The sequence below is a fragment of the Opisthocomus hoazin genome, chromosome 11 (genome assembly GCF_030867145.1).
Source record: "Opisthocomus hoazin isolate bOpiHoa1 chromosome 11, bOpiHoa1.hap1, whole genome shotgun sequence".
NCBI lineage: Eukaryota > Metazoa > Chordata > Aves > Opisthocomiformes > Opisthocomidae > Opisthocomus > Opisthocomus hoazin.
The window spans coordinates 6,131,031-6,158,239 of NC_134424.1; the positions used below are offsets into that span (position 1 = coordinate 6,131,031).

Genomic DNA, 27,209 nt, shown 5'->3' on the forward strand with positions numbered 1-27,209 from the left:
CTGTTTCAGGAATTAAATGATCTGGCTTTTACAGTCTGTGTTCTAATGATGCACCGCAGTCCAGTCTCTCACTTTTAAAGCTGCAGGTTTAAGGCTTCGTGTGCCAGCTGTTTACTTAGTGAAAATGGTTCCCCTTTCTCGGTCATCGCTGGATGCATCAGTGCAGGGTTTTTTCTGCCTGTAAAATATCTTCTGGAGTTTACTCACCTGCCAGTGAAGCTGAATTTCACGTGGTTCCCCTGCGAGGAGATTATGGAAATAACACACGCAGTTCAGTGCAGCTGGACCCAGTGTCACACTCGGGTGTTCTCCAGGCAGAGCTGCTGCGGGTGCCTGGTGACACCCACGCCTGGGCAAAAGGGCTTGTTGTGAGAGGGAGGGAGGAGGAGAGCTGGGGGGAGAGCTTTGCTGCTTCGAAAAGATCTCTTGTGGAGTCTGGGGTATTAAAGATGTGAAGCCTCACTGGGTGGAGAGGTGGTTTTAAAGCTTCCAGCAGCAATGCGTGCTTACGTGGGTGCAGGACCCTGGCACAGCCATCCTGTCCCCAGGCAGGTTGCAGTTACCCAGTGGTGTGTGCATGGCTTCTCCCAAATGAGAGCAGCTGGGATGCACGTGCAGATCTCGGAGCATTTTGATGGCAGAAACAGCTCCCAGCTTTCTCGGTTTTGTGTAGCTTATGTATAAATCTCTCTGGCCAGAGTTGTTAGGGTTTGGGGCTTTTTTTGCTTTCCCTAGTAGCAAAGGCTCCAGATCTTCTTAAAACAAAAAAGGCTTAAAAATAGGAGTCAGTAACAGATATGGCCAGCTATGCCAGGCGATGTCTGTGTAATTTGCCCAGTTCTGGGAGGTGGAACCTGGGCTGGAGGGAGTGCAGCATATTTGGGTCGCTTCTACAGCTGAACCCTTCACGATTTCCCATTGCTGAGCTGTGCTTCAGGAGATATGTTGTTCTGTCAGCTTTTTTTTGGCTGAAGTTTTTTTGAGGTTTCCTGTTTACACTGTGTCTAATTACTTTTTTCTTTTTCTTATTTTTTCCTAACTGGATGACACATGGATGTCTAAAAATATTGCGTGTAACAAGCAGCTTCGAATAGGGAGGATGTTTCTGCTGAAGAGAAATAGCATAAATATCCTGCATATGTTTTGAGTTTTTTCCCCAAATAAACATTCAGGATATCGCAGTGAATTGGTTTAAGTAACCAAGAAATAGGCTTTTTCTCTCTGCCTTGTTTTTTAAAGGAGTGATGCTTTGGAAAATCTGCCTGCATGGTTTTAAGTGGAGAATTTCTTAATTTTTATCTTAAGTTAGATGGAAGAAAAATGGGGGTTTTTTCCGGGCTATATTAAACCTTTCTGAACACTTTAACCTGCTGTTCAGGATTACAATCTCACCCTGTGCTTTAATTTCCACACATGGAGATTGAGAACTGTGTGTTTCTCCCCCTTATCTTCCTTTTTCATTGAAGATCTGGGTAAATCAGCTTCTTGCTGAAAGCCCGCTGCCTGTAAGTTAGGAGGGCTGCAGAAAGGCAGCGATGCCGAGATATTACACTGAAGGGTGTTTGTCCTCCTTTTCATTCCTCTCCACGTTGGAGTTTTTATTGCTTGCTTGTGCACAGAGCATATGAGTGACTTTGAGGAAAAAATAAGAATCCAGCATCGCTGTACCTCAGTACGGTTTTGCCAAAAGTGATGTTGTGCATTATGTTGCTCCACTAATTTCCTATTGGAAATTTGATGAAATACAGAGGTAGTTAATGAATTTTATGCTGCTACTTTTTCTACTGGATAATAGCTTAAATATTAGCACACTTTCAAAAATAACTGCTAAAAAACCAACTCGGAGTTGTTGCGAAAATATAACAAAATTATTCATTTGTCCAGACAACGCAAAATCAATGAGAATAAGCTGAAAACAGACATGTGCATCACGCCACCCCTTAACTGAGCCAGACAGCTGTGCTCATCCTATGATGGATTGGTCCAACTACATAGAAAATCAATTACATTGTTCAGATGAGCAAGGCGTACTGAATTAAAGATGAAAATGTATCTGCAAGGAGCTCCTGGGTGCTGGGTCTCTGATGAGGAGGAGCCCAGTGCCCCGAGAGCTGGGGAGTCAAACATGGGTCCCTTCCCAGAGCCTGAGGAAGCAGGCCTGCGAGCGGATGTGCTGCGGGGAAATAAATCACACCGGTGTCATTGGGAGAGTTAAAAACGAGTCCTTTGTTATTTTGACTCCAGGAGCTCAGGGGTCTGTGGTCGCTGAGCTGGAGGTACTCTTCCATAGCCAAAATCTTGGGTATGTCCTATGATGCTGTGCTGGTGAAGTCCTTTTATTGAAGCCCCCCAGCTCTTCAGGCAAGAGGAGAGGACTAGACCGTTGATGCCTGTGTTGGGGCATTGCTGCACCACAGTGATGTTACACCTCTGCGTTGCTGTGCTGTGACAATACAGGACCCAGGGAAGGTAATTGAGGCTTATGAGATGGTCCTGTGGCTGCGATAGCCTCTCAAGCTTTTGGTCCTGCTCCCTGTATGAATGAGGCTTGGAAACTGTGAGTACTGTCTTGTAAACAGGAGCGCTGTCTGCACAGGGGGGAAGCTCCATGTGAGCAGAGTTGTCTTCTGGAGGTGGTATCTGGTGGGTGACATTCCTGATGGAGGATGGGCTTGAGTTGCTCTGCAACAGTAATTGAGAGTGAATTGCTTCTGGCTGTGTTTTTAAGTATGGAATAAGCCAAGAGCAGTGCTCTGCCCCATCAGGAATGGGGTGGGGATACTTGGAGTGAGCTCTTGCACAGCTGCAGAAACCAGGGTGCTGGTTGCTGAAGCTTTGGGTCTGCAAGAGGAGGGTGAGGGCTGGTGTTTGGACTGTCCTAGTTAACACCGCTTTGTTTAGGGATCAGAGCCTGCAAATGCTGAGCTGGTAGTTGCCCCAGCAGATTTGTGTTCCTTGACTGGGCTGTGGTGCCATACAGTGAGTATCCGTGTTGTGTGTCTCAGCCCAGCTGGAGAAGGCATCTTAGCTGGGATGTAGCCCTCAGGCGTGCATGCGTGGGCTAGGGGGACAGAGCAGTGCAAGGGAGCAGGTAGAAAGGGCTCCGGACCCTCCCTCTTCCTTGAGCTATAGGCATCAGCAGACACTGCGTGGCCCTGGATGTTGTTGTCACGTACCTTCACACAGCAGAGTGTTCCTGGAGTGACACGAGCCCATGGCCACATCGAGCTCTGGGGATGTGTGTGGGAGCCAACAGGTTTCCCACAGGAATAGCATTTCATGGTGCTTTGTCAGTGAATAACCTGGCATCTTCTGCAACTTCTGGGCTGAGCTTTCCAGTACTGTGGGAAGTAGCTGTATGGCTTCTGAGATGAGATTCCTGGAGACTCAGGTACTAAATGTTACCTGTATCCTATATCTGTAAATCAGACTTCTAAGCTGTGACTCTACATTTTTTTTCTCGTTGATAAAATCGGGGATAATTATATCTTGTATATCTTCAGGGGTGTCATGAGGTTTAATTACTTTTAAGGTGCTTTGCAATTAGCTTGGATAGCTGAATAGAAGCACAGCTTGTGGTTGGTATTTCTTTTATGTTTTAATCATCCCGGCAACCTTCCTTTCTCCTCAGCACCAGGCTTTGTGGATGTGTTTGCTATAATAGAAACCTTTTTTACTTAACAATAGACAGCCGAAGCAATTAAAATAGTCAGAAGTGATTAATGTGACTTCACAGGGTGAAAGCTAAAGCAGCTAGCAGTTAAATAATGGCAACCCTTGTGCTATCTCAGAGCAACAGATGGGAAATGATTTAAAAACACTATTGGATCAGACACTTCGCAACAGGGGCGATTGGTAACAGTATGTGTGAGCCAGGAATATGCACCACCTTGAAGGGTGCGCTGATGAGATGATTAATTGATGGTAACATGCAACTTGTTTATGAATGCGCCATGGCAGACCTTCAGCTCTCGGGAGCAAATGGACCCCTGATCAGATCGTAATGGATTTAAGGACTCCGGGCGGTGTGTTTGGTGAGCAGGGAGCGCGCTGGAAGCTGGAACTGGGATGCTGCAGCTTTGCTTCCAAAACCCGAAGGATACAATGCTGGAAGTGCTGCCTTGCTGGGAGTGCAGGGCACGGGGCTGGTGCAGCTCCGAGGGGTGCGTGGAGGACATCGCTGCTGTCTCTGAGACACTGCAGCCTCTGCTCCGCACCTCTGCATGCACAACAGGTCACTCTTCATCTGGCACTTCTGTACAAATTTACATTTGTAGCAGTAGGAGAAATTCAAAAGAAGGGATTTCTTTCAGCTAGACTCGCTCTGCAAACAGTCTCTTTACCAGTATTGCTGTTTTGGTGAGCGATGTGATGATACGTGTTGAATTGCCAGTGCTGGTGCCACCAGTGTGATGCTGTAGCCCCGTTTTCCTGGACACCAGACAGAGCTGTGCCTGCAGACGCTCATCTCTGACCTGCTCACAGAGCTCTTCAGGAGGGGGATCCCTCCTGGGTTTTGGTCAAAATGAGCTCAATTAGATGAAACAATACAGCATTGTTAATTTGGCTTCTTACAGCTGAAACAGGCTGACTGGTGACAGAAGAGGCTGTGGCTCGGCAGCCCTGGCTGTGCAAACCACTGTCCCTTGAAACGGGGGCAGCGCTGGGGGAGGCAGGAGGTCTCTTTTCGGTTATACTGCCACTGGCTATAAATTATATGTATTTTTGAGCCTATATAAGGTTTGAATGTGCGGCATCTTGGGGCAGGAGGTGATGAGGGGGTGCTGGTGGCTGTAGAGTTCAGCCCTGTCCGTGTCCCCATCTCTGCGGAGCCAGAGGGATGTGAAAGGAGAAACCACTGTGTTGCTGCTAAATCCCCCTGGGAGCCCCTATCTAAGCAAACCACCCTCGGCCTCTGCTCACAGCTCAAATTTATAGTCTGCGAGAAGCTTGTGCTGTCAGGAAAATGAGTTACTCTGAGACTAGGAGAATAAATACAAAAGCCAGGTTTCCTTCATCAGCTCTCACCCGGAGACTGCTGCAAAGCCAGTCCTCGCCAAAGCCGGCGAGAGGTCCAGAATTAGAACAGATTTTAAATTATGTTAAAACTTTTGTGGAAATGTATTAGATTTCAGAGGGCAGACAGTAAAAGGTCCTAATGTGCAACTATTTCTGAATTGCTGTCCTCTTAGAGAGGAAGATAAGTTGTTTGCGAGAGATAAATGTGACATAAAATGAGTGGTCCAGATATAATGTCAGAGGTTGCAGAGCTTGTCCTTTTCTTAATCATTCGCTTCAAGCACCTGTCCTGGCATGTGCAGCCACCTACATAAGAATCCTGTGGAGGTGATGACTTCTAATGCTTGTGAAAAGTTATGCAAGTGAGAGCATTAATGTTCTGGTAGAGACTCCATCTAGACTGGAGACCAGGTCCTCTGCCAAGGGACCGAACTTGGGCTGACCTGTCTGCAGGGAGGGTTGGATAGGTGGGGGTTTCATGGGTCCTCACCGGAGCAAAAGGCCATTGCTGCTGCTCCTTGCGGCTGCAATACGAGCCAGGCTGGCTCATCCTCTCATTAAATTCTCGCAGCATTGTCACTTTTATTTGATCCTGAGTGCTGCTAAGCACCGTTAATGCTGGTAGGAAGTTGATGGGAGCGCTGAGGCAGCTCCCCAGACCGAGTCCTTGGAGAAGGACGCTCAGCTCCGGTGCGGAGTCGGTTCCCTTATCAGTGCAGACTGACACTGGCTGCACGCTGCCCTTGCTGCCGAGCCACGCGTGGGCCTGTGCATGCCAGGCAAGGTGCGGACTGATCCTGCCCGTCCTCACGGGGCTGTGTTGCTGTCTTTGCAGATGACAGAGGGCCGGCACTGCCAGGTGCATCTCCTCGATGACAGGAACCTGGAGCTGCTGGTTCAGGTACAGACCCCTCTCTTCTGGGCACCATATTTCAGCTTATTTTTTTTAGCAGTGCAATTGGAGGCAGAAGTATAAGTGATCTTTGAAGAAAAGTTGTATTTCTTACTAGAACAACTCACAGAAGTGGAATAAACGGGCATGCTTTCAGGCTCGCCCCTCCCCAGACCTGAAGTAGCAGGAGGGTTTCCCCTGGACGGTGCACAGTGGGCAAAATATCTGCTATCGGTTCTGCACTTAGCTTTTCATCTGCTTTTGCCAAAATCCATAAAGTGTATTAAACCTGCCCCTCATGGTGGTGTTTTTTGTAATTTAGATTAGAAAAAAAGTCTGTATTTCTTGGGGATGTGTCTTATTCCCATAACAGAACCCAAAGCATGAGATCCTCTAGTACACAATATTTTCTTAATTGAAAAATCCCTCCTGCTGTAAGTGCAGGAAAGCCTGAGCTGCTGCCTTTCACCCCTGGAAAGAGAGAAGCAGCAGTTGGTCCATGCACTTCAGCTTAGTGTCGGGGGCTAAGTACACAATGGCCTCTCCATGCTCCGCGTGCCCCGTGCAGCTCCACGGAGACGCCGAATCCGGCTGCCTCGAGTCCGATGGAGCCACTTCTGCATCGGGTTATACAACAGGGTTTTAACTTGGCTGTGTGTACTTAAGTGTCAGTGTTTGCAGAGAAATTTTTTATTATATACTTAAAATCTTGGACTAAAATGAATTAAATTATTTTTATTCTTTCAATAGCCCAAACTTTTGTCTCGGGAATTACTGGATTTGGTGGCCTCACACTTCAACCTGAAAGAAAAGGAGTATTTTGGGATAACGTTTATAGATGATACGTAAGTATGTTCATTTATTTTTAAACAGCTGTGTGATTATTGCAATGTGAAACCTATCCCCAACACCGTGGCAGCTCAGCGTCATGGAAAAATGACTTTCTTTTGAAGAAAGGTTTTCCTACCTTGTGCTTGTGCTGCTTGGCTGCAGAAAGGGGAAGGCACAAGCCAGATAATATTTGGAAAATATCTTCCAGGCACAAATCAGAGAATACTTGTAAAATACCTTCCTGATGCTTCCACTTGTCATGTTTGTCTCACAGGGTGAAAAAAATTCATTCAGTGATAATTTCCCATGTGAACACCCTCAGCTTTCCTACTCTGCACTTCTAGTAACAACAAAAAGGTTTTGCATTTATTTTCAAAATGAATTGCCCCTGTTGCTTTGCACTTTAATCTCAAAGGTATTATTGAGTCTTTTAAATGCAAACTTCCCTAACAGCAGTGAAATATGAAGTTAGTCCTTCTCGTAAACAATTTTCCTCTAGCTTCCCTATTACTTTTAGGTATCCAAGCTATTCTGCAGCCACCAAAAAGAGCTTCAAAAGCAGAATGTGCTCCGAATGCACAGCCCTTTCGTCTCAGCAGCTGGGCTATTGCAAGCGGCCAGCAGATTGAGGGAGGGGATTCTGCCCCTCTGCCCCGCTCTGCTGAGACCCCTCGGGAGTCCTGCGTCCAGCTCTGGAGCCCTCGGCACAGGACAGAGCTGGAGCTGTGGGAGCGGGGCCAGAGGAGGCCCCAGCAATGATCTGAGGGCTGGAACCCTTCTGCTGGGAGGAAAGGCTGGGAGAGCTGGGGCTGTTCAGCCTGGAGAAGAGATGGCTGCAGGGAGATCTGATTGCCCCTTCCAGTACTGATAGGGGGCTTGTCAGAAAGATGAGGACAAACTTTCTAGTAAGGTGTGTAACCATAGGACAAGGGGTAACGGTTTTAAACTAAGGGATGAGTAGATTTAGACTAAATTTAAGGAAGAAATTTTTGAAGGTGAGGATGGTGAAACCCTGGCACAGGTTGCCGAGGGAGGAGGGAGATGCCCCATCCCTGGAAACATCCTAGGTCAGGTTGGATGGGGGTCTGAGCAATCTGATCTGGTTGAAGATGTCCCTGCTCATTGCAGGGGGATTGGACTAGATAGTCTTTAAAAGGTCCCTTCCAACCCAAACTGTTCTATGATTGGGCTTGTTCAGCCTGAAGAAGAGAAGGCTGCAAGGGGACCTAATATATGCTTACAAATATCTCAAGGGCAGGTGTCAGGAGGATGGGGCCAAACTCTTTTTCAGTGGTGCCCAGCGACAGGACAAGGGGCAATGGGCACAAACTGAAGCACAGGAAGTTCCGTGTGAACAGGAGGAAGAACTTCTTCCCTCTGAGGGTGACGGAGCACTGGAAAGGCTGCCCAGGGAGGTTGTGGAGTCTTCTTCTCTGGAGATATTCAAGACAAGGTCCTCTGCAGTCTGCTGTAGGCGACCCTGCTTCAGCAGGAGGGTTGGACTGGGTGACCCACAGAGGTCCCTTCCAACCCCGACCATTCTGTGATTCTGAGTGTGTGGCGGGTGCAGTGTGACGCTGCTGATACCCATCCCCTGCCATCCTCCACTGCCAGGCTGAGTGAGATGCTGTGGCCAGGCTGTGGAGCGCCAGGGGAGATCTCCTTCCGTGGTATTAATCTGGAGTCAGCAGGGTTAACTGAAATCTCAGTGTTTGGACTCATCTGTCAGTGTTGCACTGAAATGCTTCTGCTGGGTGCGGGACTGAAACCTGCAGGCAGGACTCTGCTCCCTGGAGGGGTCAGCATCTCCAGAGGAGTTCCCTTTGGGTCCCCAAAAAAGCTAGAGCAAAACTGCTTAGAGTAGGGGGGAAAAATGGACTTGTACACTAGTACCTACCCTGAACAAACCTGTTCTTGTCTAATGGGAATAATATTAAGTCTCTGCTGTTCTCTATTGCTGCTTTTTATGGTGTCCTGGGTTGAAGCCTTCACCTGCAAATCACGTTGGAGCCATGTTTGGCGCCACCCTGCCAAGGCAGTGCCCATCTTTGGGGGCAGGACTGGTCCCAGGGAAAGGGCTGGTGTCCACGGAGCTGGGGGGAGCGGCTCACTCCAGGGCCCTGACTGCAGCACTGTTCTTTTTACCAGCCACTCTCCTCCTGGGCTCTCCCTAGAATGTATTTGCCCCATCCTTGTCCTTTCAAGTGTTGGAAAATGCTTTCTTCCAGCTCTTCTGTAAATCCCTTGAGGATGCTGTATGCACTTGGCTTATTATTTTCCTCCCCCAGAACAGCTGCCATGAAATTCTTCTGGAGGTTCTTGGTTGCTGACGCTCCCTCACGGTGAGCTTTTAAGTGCTGCCAGGGGATTACCCCGAAAGCTGTTGGCATCCCCAGAAACACCCGTGGGACTCCGGAGGCTGCCTTGGGTGCTGGGAGGGAGCGTGTGGCCTCTGGAGGGCACCCATGCCCCAGCCTTTCGGGGCAGCCCCAGCCTCCTGTGCTCCCCCAGGGTCCGGAGGGGGGTCAGTGGGGTCTGGGGGATTTTTATTTGCTTTCTGGCTTCCTTCCCATTTCGGTTGGAGAAGCTGCTGCGTTTTATACACCTGCCTTGTTAAATGAGTGTGCCTGGGGGAAAGCCCTCTGCTCCGAAACGGGGTTTTATGTCACACTGGGACTGGGGACGGTGCAGGACAGGAGCAGGGGGATGTGGCAGCAGAGCTGAGCGGTCCCCATGAAGCAAAGGATCAGACCCATTTCTGCTGTAGTCCAGGGTCCAGCCTCTGCTATGGATCACATCCCCCCACTAGACCTGAGAAGTCAATGGAAGTGTCCCTAGCTATAGCAACAGAGGGGTTATTTCAATGATATTTGATTTTTTGGGGGTGCTATGCTATGACTTTTGTGCTTAAAATAAAACTGCAAAGAGTGTTCTCTGCCTTCCAAAAGTGAACGACATCAAAATCTGAAAGTTAGGAAAAAAGGAAATAATGTGATGTTTGCCTGCCTCAGAGCTGAATCTTGCGCTTTTTAAAGTAACATTTGGAGTAAACATGAGCACTGCAAAGACCCCGTTTCTGTATTTCCCATCCCCGTTTTTAACCACCTCCCCACGTGTGCCCGCAGAGGTCAGAGCGTCTGGCTGCAGCTGGATCACCGAGTCCTGGACCATGACTTGCCCAAGAAACCAGGCCCGGCAACTTTGTACTTTGCTGTTAGGTGAGTAATTGTTTCCACAAAGAAAACATTACCACTTGGGTTTGTTTATCTCCAGGGGTTTTTGTTTAAAAGAACTGATTACGGGCTTGGTAAAGGAAATAAATGTCAAAGCAATGTATTATTTTTAGAAGGCGATTAGGTCCTGGATAAGTGTTGGTCTCTTTTGTATTTAACTATGAAATAAAGTAGTTTGGAACCTGCTTCTTTTTAAACTGTTACTAGGACATTGTTCCTAGGGTTTTTTGTTTAAAACCCTGTATTTTAAATATCTTTTTTGCCTGACTTGTCTTTAGTCATGCTAAATTTTAATATAGTTTGTTTAAACAATCATAGTTATATTTTCTTACGTTTACTTAAATGTTGTCTGTACATGAAAGGGATTGCTGATGGCTTCTTTGCTCACACAGCTTAAGCCAGTCCCCAGGAGAGAATAAAATCCCTGGCAAAGTGATGATTTTTGGCCAGTGTAATTGCATTACTTTAGGGCTTTTGCTGGCAAGGCTGTGTTGGTTAAGGGCCTGACAAAAACCATGTCCTACAAGACAGAGCTGTGCTGGCAGAAAAGACCAAGCATCATATTCTTAATATCTCTGGAGTTTGTTTTCCTTACAGTCTGTGCGGAAAATGAGAGCAGACTGACCTCATTCACTTTTCATATCTTGGTAAATTTATGCCTTGTGTGCTTAATTATTTGAAGCACTTCCAAGGCAGAGCCTCTTGTGTAGTTGGGTCGGTTGGCACCATCACCTCGCTATCTTCTCTGCACTCTGGTCATCGAGGGAATGGTTCAAACAAGTGGCGCTTCGTTTTTGTTGAATATGTGCTTATTTGTGATGGGGTTCAGAGCTTCTCTTCCCTTCCCCACTTCTAACAGAAAGAAAAAAAATCCATTTTAAAAGGGATGATGGGCTCTTCGATATATTCACCGTGGCTGAGGATCTGGGAAGCTAAAATCTGACTGCTCAAGAAAGCTGTGAAGGCAATCGTATGACTTGAGCATTTCTTTGGCTGGGATGAATGCTGTTGGCTCGCAATGTTCATCTTGGCCCTTTCTGCAAGATGGTCCTCTGCAGGGCAGGGTGTGCAGGCACCTGGGCAGGAGTTAATGCGCGAGGAGTGGTCTTGGGAAGGTCAACTTGTAGAAGCCAATTTTAAGCCTGAAGAAATGCTCTGGGGTTGTGAGATCCAAAACAAGCAATGGGGAGCCAAGGAGGTGGGCAGTGAGTGAGAAGCAGAGCAGGAGGATACAGAAACAACTGGCAATATAGAACCTTTCTGATCTGTGGAGAACAGATATTCCAGCAGAAAAGCCACTTCAAAACCTGCAGCTCTTTATTACAACTTTTTGGACAAGCAGGTGACTCCAGGCCTTTGCTGTGTGGTGTATGCCTTGAGTGGTTAGTTTGGACACTTATCTCCTGTGAACACATTTGTTGTGTCATAGCCTGTTTCTTCATTAGGCTCCCATGAGAGGAGCCAAAGTACACGGCTGCAGCTGTGTGTGCCCGTGGCTTGAACAGAAAAGTGTAGTCGGGCTCTTGGCTGTCGTGGTCCTGGGCTGGACGGGCTCCAGCCCTGTGTGACCCGGCAGTGGTGGATGCTGCGGCAGGGTCAAGGCGTCCTGGTCCTGTTGAAGATGTCCCTGCTCACTGCAGGGGGTGGTGGGCTAGATGACCTCTAAAGGCCCCTTCCAACCCAAAGCGTTCTACGATTCCGCACGCTTGAAATCGGTACAGCCGGAAGCAGAACAAAAGCTGCTTCAGTGTCAACTTTGGAGATGTGGGTATAAGGAGGCAGGGCCCTGAGCTCCTGTCTTCATAACCAGTGGCAAACGTGCACCAGCATCAGTTCTCAGTGTCCTTCAGGACTGCACTGGACTGTTTCCAGTAGCAACACTGGAAAAAGGGGGGATCCGAGATACCTGCTTGTGACGCTGCTTTTGTTCATAACTCCTTGGCCCTGAGCTTTTGCTGTTCAGAAATGAAACACATGAAATCCTTTCAGATTTTTTTTTCTTCAGCTGGTGTAACTCCATCCAGTCACATAAGTTTTCATATGGTACAGGCAGCTGGTGAAGGGCTCTGTAATGCAAACAGAGGACTTACAAGTGTCATTCGAGTTTCAAGGATGCTGACAGCATCGGAAATAAAAGCAGAACATACACTTTATGGTGTTACCAAACAGGCCTGTCATCCCCTGAACATCTTTATCTCTGTGGTCCAGTGTTCCCCATCTGTAGTGTGGTGATAAGAGCGTACAGCTTATACCACAGAAGAAACAGAGCATGCAGACCTGGCTGGGGCAGACGACAACGCCTTCCCAGTGCCCTCTCCCTAAGCCCAGAGATCCTGCAGTCTCTTGCTCCGTACCAGCAGTGACTCGGAGCTACATCTCTTCAGGGCCGGGGGTACTATCCTGCTTCGGAGGATGTCAGCCATGTCTGACACTTAGTTGAAAGAAACTGCAAATGCAAATGAGGTCATTAGCTGAGGAAAATCACCTTTTTGGTGCAGTGGAGGGAGGGAGGCTTTAGCAAGCTGAGGAAGGTGCATGCTGTGAAGAGCCAGTCTGGCTGCTGGTTAGGAAAGGATGAAGAGCAAGGCTTCTGGGTCTCTGATGCTCTGCCTTTCTGGAAAGGAGCACTGAAGTGTATTTAAACTGAAGTTCAGCAAAGCTGTTGGGGGAAAAAATTATATCGGGTGGAAATACCTGTGGGTCCTACAGTTCTCGGTGAAAGGTGAGTCATGGAAATGTAAAATAGGCTTTCAAATGTCTGGGGCAGGCTGCGGGGCTTGGGTCTGCCGCTTGGACAGGCTACGTGCCTGTAAAATGGGTGAATTATCTCCTTATTCTGGGGAGTGCTTAAAAATTAATTTGATGGAACGTGCTGTAGGAATGTGAAATATTAAATCAATTACTATTTAATGTCTTGTCTCAAATCACAGTATAAACACTGCACATGTTCCTAACAAGTGCAGCAGGTGCTAGCTCTACTGCTGCCTACCGTGCACTCCATGCTGCTGCTGTGGACTTCTTCCAGCACTATGCACATCTTCCACACCAAGACATCAGTGGCCAGAGCTTGAGGTGCTGAGGAGCCTTAGCAGCACCATGGGGCTGCGGCAGGGACTGGCCTGGTTCTGATAAACAGAGTGGGCTGCATGCCCTGTGTTGACTGTCCAACCCTTCTCCTATCAAAGGCAAGGCATTAAGAAGCCCCAGTGTGGTCTGTACTGCTGGGGCAGTGATAGTGATGGCCCAAGTCTTTGCTTGGCTGGGAAAAAACGTGCCTACTGTTGGGTGGGAGAGTCTGGACCCAACGCATTCACCCTGAATGCACGGGTATCCTGCTTTCAGACCAGCTAAAGGAGGATTGACAGGACCATGTTCACACAAATTTGTTTCTCTTTAAACTGACTCGGCAGTTCTGCGCTCCTCAAATTATAGATGTTTCTCCTGCACCACGTAAGGCATCTCAGCGCTGTTTGGTTTGACGCCCAGAGCGAGCCGGCGAAGCGCGCAGACGGGTTGTGTGCGATTCTGCAGAGTGCCCGTGGCATACCTGATGTTTGGTGTAGCTCTATGACAAACTGGGACCAGCCTGCTAACCTTGGCTGTGCCACAGTAATCAGTAATGGGATTGCTTTGTTGGTGTGTGCCTCTGCGCTTGGGGAAGAGGATGCTGGGGGCGGGCTGTGGAGGAAGGCAGCGAGCGCTGTACCTGCAAGGCTGAGCCAGTTGCAGCCCTCCCGTGCAAACTCCTCATCAGGGGCTGTGCCCGCTGGGATGGAGGTGACCCCAAAGCATTGCTCATGTGGTTTTTTGTTTGTCCCTGTTTGCAGGGAGTGAAGTTAATGGCTCTCAGCCTGTGGCTGCTCTCTCCTCCCAGAGGAAAGATGGTCCTGCTGCCAGCCCCTCTCCTCCAGCACAACGCCGGGCCGGCTTCCCGACCTGCAACGTGCTGTCTGGAGTTACTTTTTCTGCTTCTGTGGCTTTTATCTGCATAGGAGGGATGGGCTTTGCTCCTTTAGTGTCTGACAGGGTGTCCAAATGAGATGAAAAGTCATCAGATATCTATGATCTGTTGAACAAGGAGTTTGTCGTTCCTCTGTGCTCTCAGCCCGTGACTCTCTGCTTGTTCCTTCCTATGAGGCAGGAAATGAAGTGCAGTCGCTCGTAGTTCCGCTGTGCCGTTTTAGTGCTAGAGAACAAAACATTGAGGAAATAAAGTGATTTGGGGGGAAGATAAAACCTATTCAAGAAAGTAACTGTTTTGTTTGGGTTTTTTCTAATTTTCAGGTTCTACATTGAAAGCATTTCCTTTCTCAAGGACAAAACTACAGTTGAGCTGTTCTTTCTGAACGCTAAGTCCTGCATACACCAGGTAAGGCTCAGCATCCTCTGGAGCTTCTTGTCGTACATCTCCCATTTATTGCTCCTCCACCACCTGCGTAGTCCTGCAGGCTCACTAGCAGCTGTGTCTGATTTCTAGTTCTTAATGAAGTATTAAGATCTCGGTGTGCTTTCAGTATTTAAGTGAAGGGGGGGAGAGATGCTTCAAGCAAATTGTTAAGGATGGTCATGGTTTCCTGGTCCTGGGTTTGCAGCCCCATTGTGTACTCACTGCACTGAAATAAGTCTTAAATACTCAAATTTTAAGTTAGTTGACATCTGGGTTGTAACTTTGCAGGTAGGCTCTGTCTCAGTGGCGTATCCTTCTATACACTGCGTAGCAAAGGCTCAAGGCGAGCACCTCTTTACTGATCTTGAGTCAAACTTGTCTCAAGAAGAAAAGGCCCATGAGGAAGATCCTACACTGTGAACTTGGTTCCTAGTTCTCTGATTTTCTGCCTTAATTCAGTGAAGTATTAAAGTAATAAACCCTATAAAGTAGTAATCAAAACCATTTAATAAAATACTTTTTATACTTACTCTGTGGTGAAGAAGCTTCCACTGTTTTCTTAAACCATTTGAATTGGTAGAACATGTTTTTAAAAGTTACTTTGTACTATGGCAGCCAGTATCTTCAAAAATTAGGTTTATCTGCTGCGGAGTCATCTTGGTCTGAAAATAGGAAGGTGTGGCAGCCAGCTTCAGCATGCCCCCAATAGCTCGTGGTGCAGTAGCGGCTGCAGTTCAATGAACTTTACTCTAGCAATGCCTGGTGTTTCTGGCATTTTCCGGTTAATGTCGAACGTGGGCATCTGGCTTCTTTTTTTACTCATGGTTCTATCAGTCTAAAAGGGTGACTCAGTTCATACGTTTTCTTGGAAAACAATCCTGTATCATTAGCTGGTGGTGGAGCTCGGTGTAGCCAGCCAAAGTTTTCACCTTTAGGCTTCATATTTTAGAGGATCATTATTCAATATCCAGTATTTGCCATTTTATGGTGGGATCAGAAGCCTGATGTGGAAGTGGTTAAGGGCAAAGTGGTGACTGTGCTCTGTACAGGAATTGCTTTCTGGACGAGTGGAGGAAATTGGTGCTAAAGTTTCAAAGATGTTTGAAGAACTTGGGGCCTTATTGGTTAAGCTTAATAAAAAACAAATCTCCATTTGGCATATCTGCCATTTTAAATGAAGGGTCTTGGCAACTTGCAGTGATTTTTTTCAGGGAAAACTGGAGTGCTTTAAACAAAGTGCATATAATTTTGGAGTTGGAAAACGGGATGGGTTTTAGGATGGAATGTGAAAAATGCCACTGCTACTGAAACAAATGCTGTCAACATCAAAACATGTGGTGTAAGTATATGTGTTTGTTATGCATAAAGCATAAGAGAAAGAAAGGGAAGAGAAGCGTAAAGAAACCTTCCCTCACTGATCAGACACGCATGTCATCAAACCGATAAGGAGTCTCTTCTGGCCTGGATAAATATTATTATTCAAGCAGCATAATTTCATATTACTGAAATGAAGTGCTGATAGCATGTGAAGCACTGATGATGCATGCAGTGTTGCAATAGGCAGGCTCTGCATCATCCTGTCGAGTTCAGGGCTTTGGGAGCTGGGAGAGGTTTCAGTGCAGGCTGGTTCATATTTTGCCCCCGTGGCTTGCAAGGTGTGTGCTCTAACTGGTAGCAACCCAAAGTGCCGGCTTCCCTGTTCCTGCAGACAAAACTGCCAGCAGCAGAGAGGTTTGGCTTTTCTGTTGTGTCCAGTTTCTGTGGGCAGCAGAGGGACGGGCAGCATCGCTTCCCCCTGAGAAGGATCTCTGCGGGCAGCGCTGAGCGATTTGACACGTAACGGAAGCCGAGAGCTCCCGCTCTGCCCGCAGCACTCTGTGCTGGGCGGCTTCGCAGCCTGGCTTCACCACAAGCCAGTTTATTTACTTTCAAGATGCTTGGTCCAGTGGCTTTTAACCTTCCAGTTAAGTCTTTTAAAAATATCTTACCCTACTTGGTAAACTTCTGGTCAGTCTCTAGGCTTCAAATAGCACATGAAGTGCAACCAGGACCAATTCCCATATATTTAATCCCGTGGGACATGGATAAGAGGATGCACAAAGGCACCTTGGATGTGCTCACACAGCGTGTATGCGCCTGTGGTGCTGCGGGAAGGAGGCACAGGCTGCAGGGCGAGCTGTGTCAGCTCCTGGATAGGAGCAGATCCCCAGCTCCCGTGAAGCAAGTGGCTGATGCTCACTGATGACAGGGAGGAATGCTCCCTGGCATTTCTCAGTCGTTAATCCAGCTCCAGGAGGTTTTTTACTCCCCCTCCTTCTTTCCTTGCTGCATTCATGGAGCGAGGAAACCCCAGTGTCTCAAAAAGCAGCAACCTGCACCCAGCCCCTGTCCTCAGGGTTCTCCTCAACACACAGGGTGTGCTGGAGGACACCTCCTGGGGCCGCATCTGAACCTGGATCTTTGCATGAAGCTCTGCTCTGTGTGGGCTGGGAATAAATGGAGAAATGCTGCAATACTTGGGGTGAGACCGACCTGCGTGGAGAAGATTGCTTAAAAGTTAGAAACCAGTCATGTTATTTGCTTTCACAAAGCTGTTTCCAAAGTTTTCACAGCAGCTTGTCCCCCATAAGGGGACAGTGTGTGAAAAGCCCAAATCTGGAGTGGTGCAAATGCCTGCTGCTTGAAGGAGTTTGTGTTTGTGCTCATTACATTCCTGAGCACTGGCACGTGTTGACAGCACAGCAGTGTGTGGGTACCTGCACTTCCATGGCTCGTGTGCTTTAAAGGGAAATGATGCTTTCCTGAGCAGAGGGTGGGCGGGTGATGATGCCCGGTGCGTGAGCTGGTGCCCATCAGGGCTCCTGCCAGCGTGTAGGATGCACCATGAGAGCCAGCCGAAGGCTTGGGCAAACGCAGCCGGTGTGTTGGTGAAGCTTTGTGCCAGCCCCTCATCTGGAGGGGATTTATCCATGGCTGACAAGATTCAGAGGCTGCATCATAAATGTATTTACAGTATTCCTTGAGGGGTCTGCGGGCAATCCTGTGTGTGAAATCCCCGAAGTTCGGCACCTCTGGGTTTAGGCTGGAGCTGCTGGGCAGAGCATGTTGGCTGTCTTGCCCCAGATGAGTCCACAGAGGTTTTGCTCCCAGCTGAATAAAAATTCAGAACATAATTTAGCATATTAAATATATTAACTATGTAATATATTACAAAATACAGATTCTGAATAATAAATAATGGATTAAAAGCCTGCATATCAGTTCTGAAAAGGTGAAGGCTGGCTTGGTGTGCTGTAGTGCACAGCCACGCTCTCCTTCCTTACCTTTCAGTTCCACATCCCTTCCTCCAAATCCCTCCGCTCCCTTCTGCAAATCTGGTGCTGCTTCCCCCTGCCAGGGGCTGTGGAAGAATCCGGGGCTTGGGCATTTTGCAATTTCTGTAGACATTCTGGCAAAGGAGAGACAAGATAGACAATAAAATCTCTGCTGCCAAAAATATATTTCTTTCTACTCGCCACCCACTCGCCCACCTCCGTGCTCTTCTATCCAGTGAAAGCTCCTTTGTGGCTCTGGGATCTTTGTTGCCACACGCCAGGTCTGCGCATCCTCTGCGACCTGTGGTGTTCTCTGTGTGGTCCCCCTCTGCCTTGCCTTCGTCCCCTGCGAGCAGCTGGGGAGCCAGGGGGGATCCCCTTTGCCCAGAGCACAAGAGACCACACATTTTTACTTTTGCAAATCGTGTTTTAGCAGTGCTACAGTTCTGCACGCGGAGCAAAGAATTGCTGAGCTTGAGGCATCCATGGCTGCTCCTTTCCACTGCACCCCCATCTTAACCCAGCGCCACATCAGCGCTGGCATCTTCCTTCTGCTCAGCGTAGCACATCACTGCTTAACGTGCCTGGAGAATAAACTTCCTCGGGATTTACCAACACAACCTGTGCAACGTTGGCTGGCCTTGCCCTCCCCATCTCTCCTTGCATGTGAACTGAATGCAGCATTTGCTGTTCCACTCATAAGAGCACCCAGCGTTTCCTCACTGCTGGAGCGTGCAGAAACCTTGGCCTCTAGCCGATATCATAAATGCTGCCAGTGCTCTTGCCCTACCCTCCTTTCATGTTGAGCTGCCCATTTTTTTCCCCTGGTCTGATGCTGCAGTCCCCAGGCCCTCTTGGTCCTGTGTGGTCCAGCCAGCTGCCTGGCTCTCCAGCATCTGTGATTGGAGCTTGGAGAAGCCGTATCTGCTGCCAGGAACAGCTTGGGCCACCAAGCAGGAGGTGTGGGAGCTGGTAAGACTTAGGTCTCCAGGTCTATGGAAGGGCCTCCCAGCAACTTAATTATAAGCTCATTTATCTGCATGTGTTTTGGGAGAACGCAATGGCTGGAAGGATGCTTTGTGTATGTCTGGCCTCTGTTTTCTTACCCGCCTCTCTCTTTGAAGGCTTTAAGAACTGCCGTTTGAAAACCTTCAGTGGTGACAACTTCAATTTAAAAGCTTCCTTTCTTGTCACTGAACGTAAGAAGCTGGTTTTAGATTTATAGTGATGTCTGAAATCTACTGTACAGCTGGAATTTAAAATAGTGGAAGCCTAGCACTTGGTTTCAGGAGATGGGTGTCTCGGAACTGATGTGTTTGCACAGGGGCAGGGGAGCTTTAACATGTTCAGTGTGTTCTTGCACAGCCCATGACCATAGCTGGGATGCTTTTCAGGAGGTGGGTCGGAACTGGTCACTCACATGTTGATGATAAATTTGGAAAGATAAATTAGTTTTTTCTTTCAGAACAGCCAAGTTTGGAAAAATAACACCCTACTTGGCTAGCAAAGCCCTGTCAAGTTTATTATGCATTAGAGCTAACTTCCACGTAGCTATACAGCCATGTGGTTGACTCTTTGCCAGTCCTTAAAATACATTGTGTAAACTAAGATCTTGGTCAAGTTGGCTATGTTTCCCTTTTTCTCTCTACATTTGGGTGTCGGGGGGGGGGGTATTTATTTAATTTCCATTTCTTTTCAAGGACTTGCAAGAATTGCTTTAAAAAAAAGTTAAGGAAATGGAAGTTCTCAGAAGAGTCTGTAACTGCAATAGCTTCATGAGCAGCGATGCTTGTGAGCGCTTGGCAGCCTGAAGACCAGTGCTTACCAAGAAGAGCTGTTGAAACAGACCCCTGGTGTGAGCATGGAGTCTGGCTGGCTTCCAGCTCGTGGAGAGCAAAGTGGTCATATATCAGAGAGCTCTCGAAAGTTTTATAACAGATATTTCTTAATTCTCCCCCTTCTCAAGGGAGAGGGGCGCGTTCCCATGCAGACGCATAGTACGGTGTAGTCTGATCCTAGCCAAGGCAGTTAAAATGCGCTCTGTCTGTTGCCTCTATTGGCTGTTCTGCTCCTGAAGATGGCACATGTGAAGCCCAGGACGAGGATCAGCAGGACCAGCTGGCCTTCTGCACCTTCAGAGCTGTTGTCTTCCATAGGTTCTGGCAGCCACCTCCCTGGCCCAAAGCCACCAGCAGCGTGTCAGCAGATGAGAAGGATGGAGCACAGTTATGCCTGCAAGCAAAATGTGACAGGAGGAGCCTGCAGGACCCCTGCGCTGATGTAAACTGGCAGATCTCCTCAGGGCCTCCCTACTCATTACCCCGTGAGCCCTCACACAGGCCTGCACTGGTGGCTTGGAGGGACTTGGCCATGGTGTGGGTATGGTCAAGAGACCCTACACAGCATCTCAGAGTGGTTGAGGCTGGTTCAAGGGTGCCTGCTGTAAAGGGTGATGGTGCCCCAGGGACCCATGGAGGCTCTTGCCAGGGGAGGTGTAGGCTGTGCCCCAGCTGGGCTGGCCCATTGCACATGAAGATTGAGCTGGTTTGCAGCTGGAGTTTCATGCCTCACATCTCTTGACATAGTCACCTCCTCCTGGGTCTAACTACCGGTGTTAATGGCGGTGGAGAGTTTTGCACCTTTCATCTGCTGGCCCTACGGTGAAGGTGCTGCGACAGCTCAGCCTGTTCTGTCGTTGGTGCGTGTTGGGTACCTCACCCTGGTGCTGGGGTAGGAAAGTGAAAGGCTGTGACTATGTGAAGTCTAATGACACTTGCCCTATACCTGGCTTGCAAACAGGGCAGTCTTTATGTCCTTCCCCCACTCTCTACTTTTACTCTTCTATTTGTGGGAAAAAAAAAATCAGCACCAAACGTGCTCCTCTTGCGCTGAACTGTGCAGACAAGTCTCGTAGCTGCTGCTGTCCCTGGAGTTTCATTTAAATGTTGGCGGAAGCACAAAGGACAAGCAAGGGAGGTGGGTGAGGGTAACTGGCAGAGACAGCAAAATAAAGGGCGTGACAGAGAAAGCTGAAGCTTTTGCTCACCAGAAGGCATTACCAGCTCTTTTTTTGGCTGGATTGGCCTAAGCTGCTGAGGTGGGAAGCAGCAGGTCCTGCCCAGAGAGCACCGTGGTGACTGCTGCCTGTGCACCGAGCTGTGTTCAGTCTCAGGTCGTGCTCTCTCATGTGGGTAGGAAGGGCTGTGGGGCGTAATGGGTGAAATAAAAGATGCTATGGACCATCTAAATGCTGGGAAGGCCGCCTGATCCATCCGGGCTGTGCTCCCTGTGGGGTAAATGCAGCATGAATGCAAAGGTGAAGCGCCCTTTTTAGGAGGGTCAGAAGGACCAGCCTTTAATATGCTTCTATAATGGCTCATGTTCTGCATCTCCTGCTGGGTTAGTGCTTGACTTTCCCTCCCTAACGTGCTGGAGGCAGATGCTTGCTTTGCTGTGCTTTTTCTCAGCCTAGTGCTTCTGCCTTTGGGAAACTGGTCCCCGTTGAGATGCTCAGCAAAGCTTGGAGCATCCGATGCAGAAGGGAATGGGATGGGGAGTCTGGTGCATCGCAGGGCAGTGTGAAAAGCAGGTGACACCACCAGGATTGAGACGTAGGTGTGGATGCCAGTAATCAGGATGAGCGCTTTAAAGTTGGAGGGCTGTTCGTTTGCTGCTGCTGTTTGCTTCCGTGCTCTAATTACCCAGCGCAGCCACACCAACAGAGTTGCTGAATTTGCCTGACCTAGTTCCTCCCGCGCTGTTCCACTTGTCCCATGCAACAGGTTGTGGCGAACAACCCCTCCCCAGGGCGTCCCGGGAGCTCCAGCCACCTTGCTGCAGCCTCTGCTCCCGAAGCAACTTTTCAGCATTGAAGGCTTCTAAGCTTTCTGCACCGCAGGGCCCTGCCTTTGCGTCCCCCAGCTGCCAGGACACATCGCAGGGATTCTGGATCCCCTGTGGGAAGTCACAGCGGTGCAGGATAAGGGCCCGGGTGCTGGCATCGCTTTCTTCATGTGTGCTGGGTCCACACCCAAGTAATTGCCTTCCTCGGTTTGAACATCTTGTTGTACGCATTTGGATCCTTTCTTTCCTTCTGTCTAATTGCACCCTTCTTTATCTCAGCTTTTTTAATAACCTTTCAGTAATCACAGGTAGTTATATTCAATATTGTGGCTGTTCAATCATAGTGTGAATATTCAGGGATGTCTTTGGTTAATATAAATTTTTAAAGGGGTTGGTTTGAGGGAAGAGGTATGTTAGTATCTTCATTCTCAAAACTCGATGTGAAATGTTTTTGTTGTTAGTCTTTAACCTCTGGAGGTTTTATGTGCTTTGAACAGACCATATCAGTTTTCACTTCTTGCTCTGGCTCTGAAGAGTTAAAAATGACAGTTCCTGCGCGTTGCTTACTTTTGTAATCTGATTTAATCTGAGTTTACAGTCAAAAGACTTGCTTAGCACTGTTAATGCTCATTTGACTATCATCATTCTTGATCTGTGTTTTCATCAGGGTTTCAGACTTGTATCTCTAGGACAGTAAATTCTAGTGTTGTTGCTGTGTCTAATGAGGGTTCATGGCTCTATTCATGACCAAGCTTGTGATTTTTGTCACATCCATAAGTCTGTGTCTGTGCAGCAAGAGACTTGAGCTCCTGTCTGAATCAGGGGCTAAATTCTGCCTGCGGGCACTGAAGGCAGGAGCCGGTCTTTGCGAGCTGCTGAGATAGTGACCTACTCCTGCTCTACAGTAATTGCCACCCGGTTTGGACATCTGCTCCAACCTTTTATTATTCCGATGTTTGTCAGCATGACAAAAGCCACCACCTGAATTCTCTGGACCAAATGCAGTGTTTAGATAAGGCAGTGGCCCTTTGGAGAGCTACACGGGGGGGCTGAATCTGTCTCGTTGGTTAAAGTGATTGGGCCCTGTGCACACTCTAATTGAAAAATACCGGTTTCATCCCCTCCCTGGAGCTGCACCCGCTTGTCTGTTTAAACTTATTTACATCTAAAGGAGAAGACTCGGATTCTGTTCTCTGAATTACATCCATCTACTTAACCTCGTGCTCGTGACCTTGTTCCCACTTGGGATAAATCTAGGAAAACCTTCCATCTTCATCTTCAACATGCGGCTGTGAGAGCACTCGCTGCCCTGGCTCCCAGGGCCCCTGCCTGCTCGCAGAACTCTCTGCTTAAATTACCATGGCAATCGCAGGCATTGCAAGTGAATCTTCTTAAAACCATTTTCCCCATCTTGTTTTGAAATCTGACCTTGCTGTTAAAGTGATGCTATAATAGAGACCCCCACCTGCCAGCCTCGGGGCTGAAGGATGGTTATAAAATCAAAATATTGTTTCAGTGAGTGGGAAGAGTCATGGTTCTGCGCTCCTGAGTGACACCCATCGCTATATGGATTTGTGTCAAGCCAAGGGCTGTCCAAACTCCTAGACAGCCCAGGGCAGGGCCGGATTACGTTATAGCAATGGCCAATTGGGGAACCAGGTGGCAAATAAATTTATATTATGATGGAAAATAATTCTTTGCTCAGAAGGAATTGTCCAAGAGACTGTCAGTTGTATAGCATCAGTCTGTTAAATAAAGGCTGAGCTGGGCTTTGGGATCCCTTGTTTCAAATCCTTGCTCCGCTACCTCAGGGCAGTCCCTCCACCTCCGTGCATCTCTCTTGTTCTTTGATTTGTAGCCCCTTTAACGGGTCGGAGCTCTCTTGAGTGCTCTTTGGGGGTTTTTTGGTGCAGAGCCTCTCTCAGAGTGGCCCCAGTCTCCTGCCACTGTTATTGTATGGCAATATGTGATGGTAATTAGGGCTGATCCACCCTGTTCTGAGGTTTGTCACAGCCAGAGAGCCGTGGTGGCAGACCTGTGCCTGGGGGAGTCCTGGTTTGTCCCCTTCACTCTGGTCAAGTTACCCTCAGTGTCTTGTTGAGAGAGGTCAGGTTAGGAAGGACCTTCTTACATGTTGGCTCCTCAATACAGCTGCTAAGCAAACACCTTTGAAACTGAGGACGTCAGCACAGCAGAACCCTCCCTACGAAAGCAAAGACTGAAACGTCATCACCTGGAGAAGGCAGTCCCCCTTCAGCCCAGTTGGTCTCCGAAGACCCTAAATGAAGTGGTTTGTGGGATCGCTTTTAACATTTGTGGCGACACCATAGCAGCCTAGTAAAGTGACCAGAGTTTCTTAACACACCTATTTAGGACCAAGTAAATAAACATGGAAAAGCAGCCTCGTAATTACTATTGCTAATTAGTTAATAGCTGTGAGGTGCTTTGAAGGTGAAAAGTGAAGAGGTGTTCGGTTATTAAGTCCCAAACACCCCTATAACGCCAGCAGCAGCTATTGCTATGGGTCAGCAGAGACTCGCTGCTGCAGTAGCTCACCGAACGCTGCTGGGTTTTCCTTGGAGCCAGCAACAAAGAGAAGAGGGCCTTTGATGTGAGAATTGCATTTGGATAGTTAAATCTCAAGGAGTTTCTTGTACGCTTAAAAGTTGATGAGCCCATGTAGCTGATTCTGCCTTGGGGCAGGGAGATGGTCTTGATGAGCTTTTAAGGTCCCTTCTGGCCCTGTTTTCCCTGATTTTGTGGTGCAGGGGCAGCTTTGCTGAACCAGAGCCCGTCTTTCCTGCTGAGCAGAGGTTCCCTGCGATGGCATTTTCTCATGCCTGGGTTCCCTGCCTGCCGGTGCAGGGGAGCGCGGTGCTGGGATGACCTGATCTCCTGTGCTCCTCCTGCTGCCACAGTTGGCCTCAGACTGACTGGGCAGATGCAACTGAAGCTAAAAAAAAAAAAAAGGCAGCTCAGATGTGCATGACAAAGACTAGGCTGGTACAGACCTGGAAGTAACAAACTGCCTTAAAATTGCACCTATGTGAAGAGTTTCTGGGCTGTAGTCCTTGCCTTTTCTCTTAAGCATCAACATGAAAGAGATCTGAAGGAAGGATGAACTTGAAGCTGCTTTTTTGTTGTTGCTGTTCCCTCCTCATTTGTGATGTGCCCCTCCTCTTCTAATAAAATATGTCTGGGAATGCTTTGGAGGCTACTTCTGCATAGCTGTTGCCACACCTGTTGGGAAGGGGAAATTCCTCTTGGTCTGCTGTTGCGGAGCAGCCCGGGGGAGCGCTGCTGCTGGAATGTTTTATTGACGAAGCTGGCAAAAAAAAAAAAAACAAACAAAAACAAAAAAAAAAAACCTTCCTTTCCATGAAAATTGAATTATTTGTTTGTTCGCTTTTGAATTCGGTCTCTGTGGGCCAGACCTGCAGCTGTGGTAAATTAGCTCGGCTCCAGATGTGCCCTATATATTTTGAGATGTCATTTCCCTGTATCTGCATGGAATTCTGTAGATCTTCCTGCTACCCTGGCTTTGGCACTGTTCCAGCTTTCGGTCTGCTTTGTCCCCTCATTCAGCCAACAGGTCCTGGGGACAGAGGATCTGTTGGGATCTCGGTGGCAGGAGACAGGCAGCGTATCCACTCCCTTCCCTAGCAGAAGATTAGCGAGGAAAAAAAAATATATCTCTGTATTGATGGGGTGGTTCAGGGGCCCAGTTGTGTCCTTTACACAGAGTTTACAGGGTGCAGTAGGTGCTAGGGACAGCTCTGAGCCCAGCTGCATCTCCTCTACTGTTCCAGTGTTACTGCTGGTCCCAGTATAGATCTAAGACCAGGGTTTCTGCTTGTAAGAAGCCAGCTGTGAAAGATTGCAGCTAAGCTTGCAAGTAAGAAGTTTTGATATTTTGGCATTTGCCAGCTGCACACCTCGGAAGTCACCGAGGGCACAGCGCTGTTGTGGTGGGACTGGGCTTTTCACCACCTGGGCTTTAAGATAGAAAAACACCGCTCGCTGCACCCTCTTTTCCTCCTGCAAAGCTTTGCGGGTGGTTTCTGCGGTGTGCGGGATCAGGTCCCTGACCAGCGTCCCGCAAAGCGCCAGGAAAGAGAGTCTGGGAAAGAAAAAAGGCGAGAAAAAGAGGGGGGAGCGAAAGGAGGGGTTGCGGGGGGGGGGGGGGGGGGGGGGACAAGGCACCGCCGCGGGGCCCTGTCCGTGCTCGCAAGGGAGGGGGGGGACGGCGGCGGGGAGGGGACTGAGGCCCCGGGAGCCGCCCCCGGTGCGGGGGCGCGGTGCGGGGTCTGACGGTCTGTCCGCTCTCTCCCTGCGCAGGGGCAGATCGAGGTGGAGAGCGGGACGGTGTTCAAGTTGGCAGCCCTGGTTTTGCAGGTAAGTGACTTCTGTCCCCCCTCTTTCCCCTCCCCCCCCCCAGCTTGTCGCGGCTCTGCTGCCTTTGGGGGGGGGGGGGTGTCCCCTCTATAATGACAAGACCATGCGGTATCGTTCAGTCTCTGCAACTTGGCGGGGGGGGGGGAGAAGAAAAGCTAGGAACTTGAGAGTTGTTTCTCTCACAGGCGAGTGAGAGAAAAGCTTATTTGAGGAATTTTAAACTGGAAGAGGAAAAACTCATCAAGGGAAGTAATTTATTTGGGCAGGCTTCCATTCAGTTTATCACTTATTCAAATTTAAATATGTTCGGGAGATCTGGGAAGAAGAGCACAACGCTGTAACTAAATTTGCGATGTTTTGCCTGTTCATCTTTCTCTCAGAGCATATGTTATTGATACCTCTATGTTGAAATATGTTACGTTAGTTTTCCTCTCCTTAATCAAGTTGTGTTGTACTCAAACTTAAAATCTGGTTATTTATCGCTTTCTAGGATATAAAAAACTCTACCTTTAAAACATTGGGGTTTTTTTCCCGTCGCGTTGTCAATGCCACAGCAGAGCTGCAGCAGCTGGATCTGCCTGAGCTGTTGTTCTCACCTGGGCTGCACGCGGTTCCTCCCGGCTGCTGACCTGTCTGCCAGCCTTCAGCTGGATGCGGTCGGCCGGAGAGAGAATTGTATTTCACTTCTTGTGCAGTAAAAGTGACATTTGATTTGCGGTGTGAAATTCATTCCCCTTTTGGAAGTGATTTTATGGATGGCGTTAGGTGGCTGCTCTACAGCTGGAGGTGTAAGGGGCCGAGCTCTGTTCTTGGACGTGCGCGGGCGGGCTCCGTGCTCTGCACCGAGCGTAGCTGGGGTCGGGATCTGGCTGTGGGAGTGGGGAAGCGAACAATGCTGGGAAAACCGAGGACTTTTGGAGAGATCATGTTTTAATTCTGTCACTGTTTTTCAATTGTAGGAAGCTAAAGGGGACTATTCCAGGTAATAACGTTTTCCTTTCTAATATCTGTGCGCTTGATGGATGTGTTTTTCTGTGTTGGCATTGTGTTGCAAACAATCAAAAATGGGGATAAAGTCCAGGCAAGAGCAGTGGCTGAAGAAAGTGAAATGCGCTGCTGGGCTGGATAAAATCTGAGTCTGCAGGGTGAGTAATGCCTTTTGTGAGCAGGCTCTGAGTCAAAACAGTTTTTCAGTCCACCCCGCTTTGCTCCCTTCCCCGAATGCAAGTGCCGAAGCAGGACGGGGAGAAAACTCCCACTCTTTCCTACCAGAAAGCCTGTGCTTTGCGCTGCGG

General features: G+C 48.5%; 1 protein-coding gene across 2 annotated transcripts in view; it reads left to right on the top strand.

The window, feature by feature from the left end:
• The window catches only part of FRMD4B (FERM domain containing 4B), a 135,849-nt gene that overhangs the window by 66,093 nt on the left and 42,547 nt on the right, over nucleotides 1-27,209 (top strand). For both annotated transcript variants that reach the window (XM_075432478.1, XM_075432477.1), the window contains exons 2-7: nucleotides 5,855-5,920; nucleotides 6,662-6,756; nucleotides 9,868-9,960; nucleotides 14,260-14,344; nucleotides 25,858-25,914; nucleotides 26,874-26,896. In XM_075432478.1, the coding sequence (XP_075288593.1) occupies nucleotides 5,855-5,920; nucleotides 6,662-6,756; nucleotides 9,868-9,960; nucleotides 14,260-14,344; nucleotides 25,858-25,914; nucleotides 26,874-26,896 (419 nt within the window). The remainder of the gene's footprint in view (nucleotides 1-5,854; nucleotides 5,921-6,661; nucleotides 6,757-9,867; nucleotides 9,961-14,259; nucleotides 14,345-25,857; nucleotides 25,915-26,873; nucleotides 26,897-27,209) is intronic.